The sequence below is a fragment of the Gymnodraco acuticeps genome, unplaced genomic scaffold (assembly GCF_902827175.1).
Source record: "Gymnodraco acuticeps unplaced genomic scaffold, fGymAcu1.1, whole genome shotgun sequence".
NCBI lineage: Eukaryota > Metazoa > Chordata > Actinopteri > Perciformes > Bathydraconidae > Gymnodraco > Gymnodraco acuticeps.
The window spans coordinates 1,243,167-1,255,929 of record NW_022991575.1 but is presented as its reverse complement, the minus strand read 5'-3'; the positions used below and the strand labels follow the sequence as shown (position 1 = coordinate 1,255,929).

At 37.7% G+C, this 12,763-nt stretch overlaps 2 protein-coding genes across 2 annotated transcripts in view; one reads left to right on the top strand and one right to left on the bottom strand.

Annotated features, from left to right (window-relative positions):
* The window catches only part of samd4a (sterile alpha motif domain containing 4A), a 50,219-nt gene extending 49,275 nt beyond the window's left edge, over nt 1-944 (bottom strand). The window contains 1 exon segment of the mRNA XM_034197540.1: nt 809-944. The gene's annotated coding sequence lies outside the window, so the exon portion shown is untranslated.
* A 3,565-nt stretch (nt 945-4,509) lies between these two features.
* Nucleotides 4,510-12,489, top strand: ero1a (endoplasmic reticulum oxidoreductase 1 alpha). Its single transcript, XM_034197548.1, is given in 16 exon segments — nt 4,510-4,617; nt 5,368-5,487; nt 5,671-5,754; nt 5,846-5,881; nt 6,413-6,489; nt 6,637-6,710; nt 7,452-7,572; nt 8,265-8,326; nt 8,409-8,435; nt 8,518-8,610; nt 8,843-8,875; nt 8,878-9,088; nt 9,587-9,656; nt 11,340-11,426; nt 11,552-11,688; nt 11,805-12,489. Coding segments are annotated over 16 exon segments (1,362 nt in total). The 5' UTR covers nt 4,510-4,548; the 3' UTR covers nt 11,866-12,489.
* The last annotated feature ends 274 nt before the right edge of the window (nt 12,490-12,763 follow it).

Below are 12,763 nucleotides of genomic sequence, written 5' to 3'. Positions count from 1 at the left end.
AGGAAAAAACAGCCTTCAAAAACTCGTACAGCATTTATAGGTCGCCTCCTCGCCATCGCCTTACGCATAGGCTTGTGGCATTCACCGCCGAGACAAAAATAAATAATTTTCGTTTTTGGTATCCACCCATTCCTAAAAATACAGCTGTCGGTACTACTGGCGCTGCATCCCGGAATTTTCCGAGGGAAGGACGCCGGGTTACCGACGGTGGCCGGTGGCAGAGCTTTTTCTGCTGTAGAGACGTAAGCGGCAACTTCCCTCCGTTATTTTAATGACAGGTTAGTCTCATAAAGACGTGTTTCAGACCGAGGGCTGGCGGTAGTGGTGAGTTTATGCCAGAAGAGAAGAAACATCGAAGAGAAAGCTAGGAGCAGACTGAGCGTTAGCCGCTGTCTAAAACTGTCACTTTGCTTCATCAGCACACAAGAACGACCGTTGGCGGAGATGTGTGTGTGAGCAGTTTGTAAAAATACCGAATATCCCCCTATCCGTTTGTGTACCAAGCTTTGTCCCATGGAAGAACCGTGTAACTTTAACATAAGTTAACGTAAGCAAAGTTATATATTTACAAACACTAAAATAAACGGCTACGAAATAACATTAGCCATTGCCACTAACTCAAACGAGAAAAGGTGTTCCCACAAAGTCTGGTTCTGATAGATAGCAAGGGTTACGTGCGTTAGTATTTTCTTGAATAAATACTGGAGCCGAAAAGAAGAGTGAACAAAACAAAGTCTTTTTTTTAGAAACTTCAACTTGAATATTTGAGTTTTGGTGAAAACGGTTAACCGAGCTCTATGGTCCTTACCTCCTGCAGCAGTTCGCATTGTTGGGGGCGACAGGCTCAGCTTTTTTCGGGGAGCGGTGCCCCTTCACTCCGGGTCTGTGAGGTTTGCCATCTTGACTAACTTTTCCTCTGTCTCTCCCCAGCAGACGGGCTGCTCTGCTCGGCTGCTCTGGTGTAAAGCACCACTGTCAGATGGAAGGCAGCCGTTCATGACTTCCGGTTAAAGCTTTCAAAATAAAGTACTGCAGTGCGACGAAGATTAACAATTTTCTACAGTAAATATTAATTTTACTTAATTGAGAGCAACTGCTACCACCATGTTCTTTTGTTTTCGTTGCGTATATTATCCATTAGGACTTATAATTGTATGTTTACTCCTCCCATTTGATTAGGCTGCAGTAGTTTTTTAAAGGTAACAACATAATTCTGTTTATTCCTTAAGAACATTGTGTGAAAAGAGTGCACATATGTAGAGAGGCCAATAAATTAGGCCAAATACATAGAAATAGGTTTAACCGTACGGTGTGGTTATTACTAAGCTTCGTATATTGGGTAGCCTACTGATCAATAACAAAACAGAATTATTTAAAGGTGTTCTCACCTTGACAGTGCTCACTTTAAGTATTTCTTAAAAATATATAAGACTTGAGAAAAAACACGTTTTTCACAGTGTACCATACAAAAACAAAAGGAATACATAGTCAACAATGTTGGAAAAATAAACCCAATTTTTTGTATTATATTTATTTTCTTCTTGTGATTATTACCACAAAATATTGTCAATAAATATTCCTATAAAATGAAGCTGCTCACAGCATTATGTGAAGCAATATGAATTAAAATGACCTCCAAATTTGCCTGTAGCAACATTAATATATACATAATATACATCCACAAATATAATGTATTAATATATAATATGCGATACAAACATTAATCTGTGAATGATAATAATTCAATATTACAATATACCGTACATTGTTCTTACATGGACCCTCCTGCATAAAGAGTATGTTCAATGTTGGTACTCTTTTACTAGGCAAGGCAAGTTTATTTATATAGCACCTTTCAACACAAGGCAATTCAAAGTGCTTTACAAAAAATGAAAGACATTAAGAAAATCGCATTTAAAATCAGTCATTAAAAAGAAAAGATAATAAAATAAACATTAAAAGAAAAAATACATGGATAAAAGTTACAGTGCAGTTTAAGATTAAAAGCAGCGGCAAAAAGAAAAGTCTTTAGTCTGGATTTAAAAGTAGTCAGAGTTGCAGCGGACCTGCAGGTTTCTGGGAGTTTGTTCCAGATATTTGGAGCATAATAACTGAACGCTGCTTTTCCATGTTTAGTTCTGACTCTGGGGACAGAAAGCTGACCAGTCCCTGAAGACCTGAGAGATCTGGATGGTTCATAATTTAGCAAAAGGTCAGAAATGTATTTTGGGCCTAAACCATTCAGTGCATTATAAACCAGCAGCAGTATTTTGAAATCTATTCTTTGACACACAGGAAGCCAGTGTAAAGACTTCAGAACAGGAGTGATGTGATCCACTTTCTTAGTGTTAGTGAGGACTCGAGCAGCAGCGTTCTGAATCAGCTGCAGCTTTCTAATATATTTTTTAGTGAAACCTGTAAAGACACCATTACAGTAGTCCAGTCTACTGAAGATAAAAGCATAGACAAGTTTTTCCAAATCCTGCTGTGACATTAGTCTTTTAATCCTAGATATATTCTTTAGGTGATAGTAGGCTGATTTAGTAACTGTTTTAATGTGACTGTTGAAACTCAGGTCAGAGTCCATGACTACACCTAGATTTCTGGCTCTATCTGTTGTTTTGAACATTGCAGACTGAAGCTCAGCGCTAACTTTGATACGTTCTGCCTTGGCTCCAAAAATCATTACCTCAGTTTTATCTTTGTTTAATTGGAGAAAGTTCTGACACAACAAGTCATTGATTTGTTCAATGCACTTACTCAGTGTTTGAATTGGAGCATAGTCTCCTGGTGAAATTGTTACGTAAATGTGTGTGTCATCCGCATAGCTATGGTAACTTATTTTGTTGTTTTTCATTATCTGAGCCAGTGGTAGCATGTAGATGTTAAAGAGAAGAGGCCCCAATATGGAGCCTTGAGGAACCCCACATGTCATATTTGTCAACTCAGATGTGTATTTACCATAGACTGTATATATAAAGGTATTTACCTATAGAAACAAAGTGTTTTCTGTCCTTTTAAGTAGGATTCAAACCAATTTAGAACTGTTTCCGAAAGTCACACCCAGTTTTCTAGTCGGTCTAGTAATATGTTGTGGTCAACAGTAAGCTTTACTATTTGTGTACCTTGATATAAATAACATTTTGAAAGCAGGACTTTTATTTGTACCAAATATTTCTAAAGTTGCATAAAATCTAGGAACTTCTTGCACTAACGCACTTGATCTTAAACTAACTTTTCTGGTGTTTGTAAATTGCCACGGGAAATTATTTTGAAGGCAGGATCAGTCAACTTCCGGCTGCGTTTTGGCAGCCTTGATGCAGGGAGGCTCGCGCTGCTCGTTTCCACATGCTAATCATTAACAGCGGAGCATTACGTCAGGGGCTTGGCAGCACCAAGAGAGAGAGAGAGAGAGTTTATACTTTAAGTATACATATAGCATTTTGCATTACTTTTACTTGAAACAGAGTTTATTTTTACTACATTGTTTTGCTATTTGTACCTAAGTCAAAGGTGTGAAGATACTTCTTCCACCACAGTTCAATACAAATAGCAATCAAATCGTATTTATGTGAAAGTAGGCTATGTAATAGGGCACATGCAACATGGGCACAATTGTCTTTAGGTAAGAAAGTATTCATTGTGCAGTAAAACATTTCCTGACAGTGTGTATGTATATATATATATATATATATATATATATATATATATATATATACACACACACGCACGTATATGCGGTTTTTTGATTAATAGTACAGCTGTATTTATTTTTGGGTTGTTTCATACAGCAATGCAACATATTCCTCCACCGTGTGGTTGGAGTGTGGTATTACAATTTAGAGACGTCACCAATTTTAAACTAAACTGCACGTAAACACAAAAAAGCCCATTAAAAACACAGGAAAAAACGATATTAAGTTAAGTTATTAGCACGTGTGTTACCTTTGTATTTATTTTTCTTATTTTATTAATTAAATCACATCCTGCCTTGATATAATGTCATAGATCAGCTTGGAAAATAGGTTTCAATTGTTCTAAACAATTGTATATTATCAAATTAAGAATATATTTGTGGCTGTGTTTTTTGCTATAGGCCTACATAGCAATACGCACGGGTGCGTATTATATTAAAGTGTAATATAGTAAATGGAAAAAGTGGGCTATTTATTTTTGGACATATAAGGTTTCAGTCGGATTGTTTTGTGAGCGAACAGGAAGAATATTCACTTCCAGTTTAAAAATAAAAGAGCCTAGAGACGATTTGTGTGCAACATGTGTCTAAATGCGATCACACTGGGAATAACGCTGCCGATCATCCTGTCACGTATTACACGTAGCGGGGAGGAAATTAAGAAATACCAGGAAGCAAAAACTTGACATCAGATCGCCTCCTCCTCCTCCTCCTCCTCCTCCTCCTCCTCCTCCTCCTCCTCCTCCTCCTCCTCCTCCTCCTCCTCCTCCTCCCAGGGTCTCCAGTTAAACTACAGAATTGCAGCTTTCCACACACAGACAGACAGGGTGGTGTAGATTGAGGCGGAGGTCGTCATGAAGCTGGTGGTCCTCGTGCTCCTCCTCCAGGTGTCCGGATGTGCAGACAGCAGGTGCTTCTGTCAGGTGAGAGCTGTCACACAGAGTATCCTGCATGCTACAAGTAGCCTAATGTTATTTTACACTCTTCAACAGAAGTGGAAGAAGTACTACGATATTTTACTAAAGTAATAGTAGTAATACCACAGTGTAGAAATACTCTGTTACAAGTGAAACCCTGCATTCATTTAGTTACTTATCCAAAAGGACAAAAGTGTAAGCAATGCTTAATAACCAAAACAAAAAAACTCACTAGGCACAAAGGGTATTTTCTCGGGATAATACATTTAATTATATTTATGGATTATACACTGAAAAAATTGAAAGGTTGATTTAATTAAAGTGATCATGTCAACACATTTCACATCACTATATTTGGTTTCCTTGAAATCAATAATATTATGTTTAAATAAAAATGATCAGGTTCAACTTAATATTTTTGCTTTCAATTAACCTGATACAATTATGTAAAATTTGTATACATAAAACATTTAAGTCAACGTTTCCGTATTTTCAGTGTAATAAGAAATGCATTTGTTAATCATTGTATTGTGTCAGATTTTCCAGCTGCCACAAGTATATGATTTAAAAATGAGTCATTCATTGGTATTGCGGTGCTGCTATTATTCAAGTAGAAGATCTCAGTAGCAGCTGTATGCTGAGCATTGAGGTGGAGACATGATTTAAAAAAAAAGCTTAGTAAAACAAATCTTACTGTAAGCAGCAAGAAACAAAATAAAGAAAACTTAGTTTGGTTTTTGTTTTCATCCAACGAAGCTCACAGGAGATCTGGACGACTGTACTTGTGATGTGGAGACCATCGACGGCTTTAACAACAACCAGCTCTTCTCCAAATTTCAAACTCTTCTGGAGTCCGACTATTTCAGGTTCTACAAGGTAAGGCGACCTGACACACACACACACACACACACACACACACACACACACACACACACACACACACACACACACACACACACACACACACACACACACACACACACACACACATGCCCACGGTCACACACACATACAGTACACAGATTAACCTGTGTGTTGCTTCGTCCTGGGACACTGCAGGTGAACCTGAACAAGGCGTGTCCGTTCTGGTCGTCCAGCAGTCACTGTGGTCTGAAGGACTGCGCTGTGAAGCCCTGCTCTCCTGTGAGTCCCACCCTCATCACTCCTACCTGCTGTAAACAAAACACTCACCTGTGTTTACATCAGATTCACTAACATGTGTGTGTGTCCACAGAACGCAGTGCCAGAGGGGATCAGATCACACAACAAGGTGAGTCAGTCAGGACCAGCTTTGTCTCCGTCAGCAGAGCAGCCCACAGTAAAAACCTTTTTGAAAAAGATCATCATTAAACATATTTGATGAAAAACATTTCTCTATAGTGCACATTAGCACCCCTACATTTCCAAATCGTGAAACTGATTTATAGAATTGAAAGAATAACTACTTTGGAGGGTATTTTAACCCATTTTGGGATAATAACACCAAATACTGGCGTTACTATCAAAATGAATGCATTTGTTCAAAGATGTTGCATTATAACATAATAATGTTGGTATTATAATTACTTACCAACTGGGCTATAACAATTGCTATATATCTTGAGGTCTTTTAACATTTATTTGGGATATGAAGAAAAAACACATTTTTATGAATTTAATTTGGTTATTAAAATGAGTAACTAATTATGGTTACTTCTTGGATTAAGAAAATTGCTGCATCCTACCCAAACAGTACACTTAAACACATTTAATTATAACATACTTTTTAAAATGTAATACCATCTATTGTTTTTGTTTTCAGTATTCAACAGAAGAAAAGGAGCAGCCGGTAAAGTGTGAGCAGGCGGAGAACCTCGGAGCTATAGATATTTCTTTAAGGTGAGTAGAGATAATATCAGATTACCGGGCAAACATTAACGTTAATACACACAATAATACTTTAAAAGTGCAGGCTCATATGAAATATTTCTGTAATATAATATAATAGAAAGTTGAACCGACATACTTGTCTGTTTTCACCTCCAGTAAGGAGACCAGAGAAGCTCTGCTAAACTGGAGCAAACACGACGACGAGGCAGAGCGCTTCTGCGTTGTCGATGGTATGTTTTCAACCCGTCCGCTGAGCAAACGACTGAATGAACTAACAAAAACTAAAACATAATCAATTCTTGTCTTTGATTGAGTACACTAAACACAAGATCCCATAGTATAGTAAACCACAAATGAAAAACACACAACTGCTGATATGGCATTTGCCTTTCAGGTTTATAAACAGAAGATTTCTCCACCTTGTGTCTTTTAATTAGGATCAAAAAACGAAATGGTTCTGGTAAGATACAAAATAAAAACAATTTAGGGAATATTAAGGTAAAACTAACTAAAATAATGTAAATACTTGAAAATATAAATGTAGAAAGTAGATCATTAATGAGAAATCTGATTTCAAAAATGCATACTTTTAAAAAAAACTTTTCCATAGGAAACATAATGATGATGAAATACATACTTTTTGAAATATAAATGGAATGATTACTTATGAATGTGAATGAGAAATTGAGCTTAGAGAAGAACAGTTTTTAAAACCTAGCATAAGGAATTATAAGCATATATAACTCCAACAAATGTATAATTAGTAGGAAATGTAATGAAACACAAATTATTTATATATACAGTACATTTCTCAACGCCCAACCTTCCTGGGTCATCATAGCGCTAAATAGGGTCTCCTAGTGTGAAAATCCTCCAACACCATTGACTTTAGCTTTCTACTGTTGGTACACACTTGATAAAGAGAGGTAGTCATAGTGATTAACAGCAGACTGTGTGTTGTTCTTCTCCAGACGAGGAGTCTCCAGACTCTCAGTATGTGGACCTGCTGCTGAACCCTGAGCGCTTCACAGGCTACAGAGGACCGGAGGCCTGGCAGATCTGGAACAGCATCTATGAGGAGAACTGTTTCAAGTAAACACTCACACTATAGAACAAAAACAGATCTTCCGATGTGTTGATTCCCATTGTTTAAGATAAACTGAAGGAAGAATTGTTCCTTTACTGTATGTGCTGAAAAGATTTGTTCTATTTCTTCAGCTAAGTAAACTGTTTAAACCCCTTTTGGGTCAGCTGGAAACTGCAGCGTTACAAAACTGAAAACAGGGCTGTCAAGCAATTGAAATAAATGAAAAGTTGACTTTTAAGAGATGCATGATTCCGACATGACAGCGACCAAGCTACAAAGATATGAGGCATTTATGAAGATGAAATCCCCTTCAGTAAAAAAGTGATATAAAATAAGCATAACCTTAAACATCTACAACAGGAGAATACTACCTGCAGTCTGAGAAGCATGAATAATAGTAAATGAATGACAAGGAACATTTTCCTGCACAATGAATACTTTTACTTATCCTACTCTCAAGTAAATATTGCTGATAATGCATACTTTCACATAAGAAGGCTTTGAATCGTATTTGCATTGAGTGCAGTGTTGGTACTTTTACTGAAGTAAACAATCTGAATACTTCCGCCACAGCTATAGCATGGCTAAATAGCAAGTTTGAATGTGATCAAAAACAGCATAACTCACCATACTTTGTGCGTGTACTACTTCTTAAATACTGGAGTTCATAGTTTTCTCCCTTTACTTTTTCTCACAGGCCGTATACGATCAAGCGACCGGTCCTTTCCAGCCTCTTCCATAGCAGCCCAGGAAGTGAATGTAAGAGCTCCTAACTCTAAATTCAAACCAACCTTTTACTTCACTTGTGTATGACAACAACATTTTGTTTCTCTATTTACAGCAAATACTTTCTACAGCTGGCTGGAAGGTGAGCTGACATTTCACCTGAAAAGAGAAAAGAGGTTTTTTTGTCCATTTCTATTTGTCAACTCTTTGTTTGTGTCCCTCAGGTCAGTGTGTAGAGAAGATGGCTTTCTACCGGCTCATCTCTGGCCTCCATTCCAGTATCAACATACACCTGAGTGCCAGATACCTCTTAGAAGGTGAGACACATTAGCACTTTCACAAACCCTCACTGATTCACTCAGTCATTCATTGTCCTCCTAAGTCAAGTGCAGCACAGGAAGACAGAAAGAGTGTATGTATTTTATACTGTTATTTCTTTGAGAATGACAGAATGATCTTGATAAATATGAATAACGATGCAGTTAAGAGCTACAGTATTTCCCCAGCCGTGAATCCTAACCACCTCTCTCTGATTCTTCCTTCCTTCAGACAGCTGGTTTCAGAAGAAGTGGGGTCACAACGTGTCGAGTTCAGGCAGCGCTTTGATTCGGAGCTGACAGACGGCGAGGGCCCCAAGAGGCTCCGCAACCTCTACTTCCTGTTCCTGATCGAGCTGCGAGCGCTGGCCAAAACTCTGCCCTTCTTCTAGCAGCCGTCCTTCAGGATGTTCACTGGCAGGCCGGAGGAGGACCGCAGACACAAGGAGCTGCTGCTGCACATCCTGCAGCTGGCCCGGTCAGTCTGAGCACTGACTCCAGATCTGTGCCTGTGTCTCTGGAATATATATATCGTTTCTACATATTTTACGTAGGAAGAGCTTTATAGAAATATGTTTTCATTGTTTATTTAAAGGTGTGTTGTTTACATTTCACTAAAAGCACATCCAACTTCTTTCTTCATGTTTGGTAAGATAATCCTTTTTTAAATACCAGACAGGAAACCTATATACAAAAAGAAGTAAGCTTAACCTAACTTAAGTAAACTAAGGAGAGATACATTTCATTAAAGACTAAATTAAACAGTGAAAGAGTAGTTATTTCTCTCTACTTGGTAAGTCGTCTTTACTTAAAGTTAAGTTAAGTTCATTTTAAAAAAAAAAATGTAATTAGCAAGTACTGGTGCGAGGAACTTATAATGATGTCCAATGACACTTCAATTCTCATGTGTATAGTTTCTGGGGTTGTCATATTTGTGTACAACTCGATTGTTTATTCTTTAAATGTCTTTCCCCAGATCTTTCCCTCTTGCCTTTGATGAGACGTCTCTGTTTGCTGGGGATGAAAAGGAAGCAGCCAAACTAAAGGTACAGTAAGGAACCATTTAACATTCTAGATAGTTCATTTAGAAATAAAGTAATCTAAACTTTGATTACTTATTCAAAGGGGAAAATTACTGCATTTATAAAGCAACAATAATTTCCAGATTTTATGACATGGCAAAACAGTTTAAAGCTGTTTCGGCTGTGTGTACAAAAGGCAGCAGTCTCTATCTGAGATGTGCTGGGTGCAGGGTGCAGGGCGTGTGGCACTCTCAACTCTTTCCAGGACAAGCTGGGCCCTGCCTGCCAGTAGCTCTGCCGATATCTTTGTTGATAGGTCATAGATTAGAACGGTGAATCAGCTAAGAAAGAGAAAGCGCTCGACCATTTGCGTTAATTTAGCAAATGTAATAGTGATTCCACGTCAGCCACAGCTTGTCGCAAAAAAAATTGACAGATAGTGTTTTTAACAAACTTAACCTAGCTTTATTAAATGCCAGGTGTTTGGCAGGAAAGACTATTTTAATCAATGATTTTATCACTGAGCACAATCTCGACTTTATGTTTTTAACTGAAACTTGGATTGAACAAAATAACAGTGCAGCTGTTCTTATCGAATCAACACCTCTCAACTTTAGTCTTTTAGTCAGGCATGAATGCATAAGAAAGGGGGTGGAGTTGATATTCTGTTCAATGATTCCATTCAATGCAGGAAGACATCTTCTGAGAACTTTGCTTCTTTTGAATATGTGGCCCTTCAGCTGAAATGCTCCTCTCGAGCTCAGTTCCTAAATATCTATAGACCACCCAAATACTGTGCAAGCTTTTTTGATGACTTTACTGAACTGCTGTCTATAGTGTGTATTGACTTTAACTATGGACTGACTCAGCATGTGAAAGATTCAACGCACAACATCTGGGACGGGTCAGCTTTCTGTCCCCAGAGTCGGAACTAAACATGAAGAAGCAGCGTTCAGTTATTATGATCCATATATCTGGAACATACTCACAGAAACCTGCAGGTCCACTGCAACTATTACTGCTTCTTAAAGTAGTATTTTTGGCTATTTTCAAGCTTTATACTTTGCCAAACTATAGATTTAATCAGGTCGACTTCCAATTTGGTCAGTATCAAAGGTGTGACTGTTTATTTCCTTCCACATGCTTGTTTAGTATATAGTCAGTGAGGTAGCTATGGTTACATTTACATAGCATTTCAATGACAGGGGGAATCTTTTAGTAAACGTGAGCAATATTAATTTTTGGACAACAGGGGGCACCCTTTTAAAAGAAAAAGTGAGTTTGGACATCAGGGCGGACTCCATACTAGTTTGTTATGCAATATTTCTTTTAATTTCCCCTTACTGTGTTTTTCATATATAAATAAATATATAATCAGACAAAGTGAAAAAAAATGAATGTTACTATTATTATTGAGCTATAATTGTAGCTTGTTAACACTTAATTGAAGTAATCTGTCGGACACTTTATGCCAACCCTATGCATTTAGAAAAGGGTCCCCCCTTTTGTGCAGAACTAACCTTTTAAATAAGGGTCCCCCCTGTTGTCCGTAGCTTTTGTTGTCGAGATCTAACTTTTACTATGTTAGAACTAACTGAGTTCGAACTAACTTTTTAGATAAGGGTCCCAGTTGCCCGAAAATCCCTTTTGCTAACTTTAGTTAAACATCCATTTGGCCCTTAAAGTGATCAATAGTGTGTCCTTCAGGAGGACATCCGACTGGCCTTCCTCAACATCTCCAGGATCATAGACTGTGTGGGCTGCTTCAAGTGTCGCCTCAGGGGGAAACTGCAGGCCGGTCATACATTAGTTGTATAAATGATGTTCAGTATAATGTGAGGGCAAAAGGTAAAAGATGCTGTCAAACCATTTAAAGTATTTTATTCTGATTTGCTCCCTTGTCTCACTCCCGTAATCAGACTCAGGGATTAGGAACATCTCTAAGGATTTTGTTTTCCGAGCGGCAAATTGAAGCGCTTCCCACGTCCAACGTCCAGCGACCCAGCTTCCAGCTCAGTCGACAGGAGGTCGTCTCCCTGCTCAACGCCTTTGGAAGGTTGTCGCATTACATTTTCACATGTAATCCTCAGAGTAAACTTGAGTCAATTGAAGTGAGAATATATGCAACCAAATTTAAATGTCTGTTCTTTGTGTAACACAAATGTCCTGCAGGGTTTCTACAAGCATCAGAGAGCTGAAGAACTTCAGGTCGCTGTTAGCAGAGGAGGGATGACACTGTGGAGATCAAGTCTTCTGCCTCAATCCTGCTGAAATGTTTCAAACTTCCAACAGAGTTTAACAAAATTAATTATAAGCCTTCATTATCTGAGTGGCAATGATGGATATTTTACTTTAACAGTAAATAAATACTTTGTTACAAGTCCTGCTGCATTCAAATGTTTACTTTAGTAAAAGAACAAAAGCATTATCAAACTATACTTAGGGTCCAAAAACTTAAGCACATCAGTATGTAGAATGGCCTTTATATTATATAACTTTCTTATATTTATTGTTGAATAAATATGTGCATCAAATTCATTTTGCTGAAATGTGGAGCTACATCTGAGTAATTATACTGCTTGGTAGGTTAATCTGTAACAATACATCATCAATTATTTATTTGAATGGTATTATGTACTAATAATCGAAAACTGCAAATGTAAAAACATTGTAAAATAAGGGTAGTGGAGTAAGAGTATAAAAGTGATTAGAGCCATTTTTGGTTCAGTTGCACAATGTTTCTGTTATGAATATTTTTTCCGAAGGATGGCGCTGTTTGTAAAGCAAACCGATTTTTACTGATAAAAACTAAATTTAATTTCTTGGAAAAGTCTTCATTAAAGATGAAAAGAAGAAATACATGCTTTTTTCCTTTACTTTTTGACACTCCTGGCCGTTTTATTTCAGATGTTGTTTTAAAAAAAAGAAAAAAGGGAAGGTTCTGTCCTGTTGGACGGGTGCAAAAAACGACAGATCCAGACCCGGTCAAAACATCGGGAAAAAATCAGGACAGACAGTGTAAAAATGGTGTAAATAAACAACCGGGCAAAATAAGTGACACATCCAGACCTTTATATATACAGTCTATGATCCAGACCTGTCGGAAAATAAGGACTTTTCTGGACCTTGCT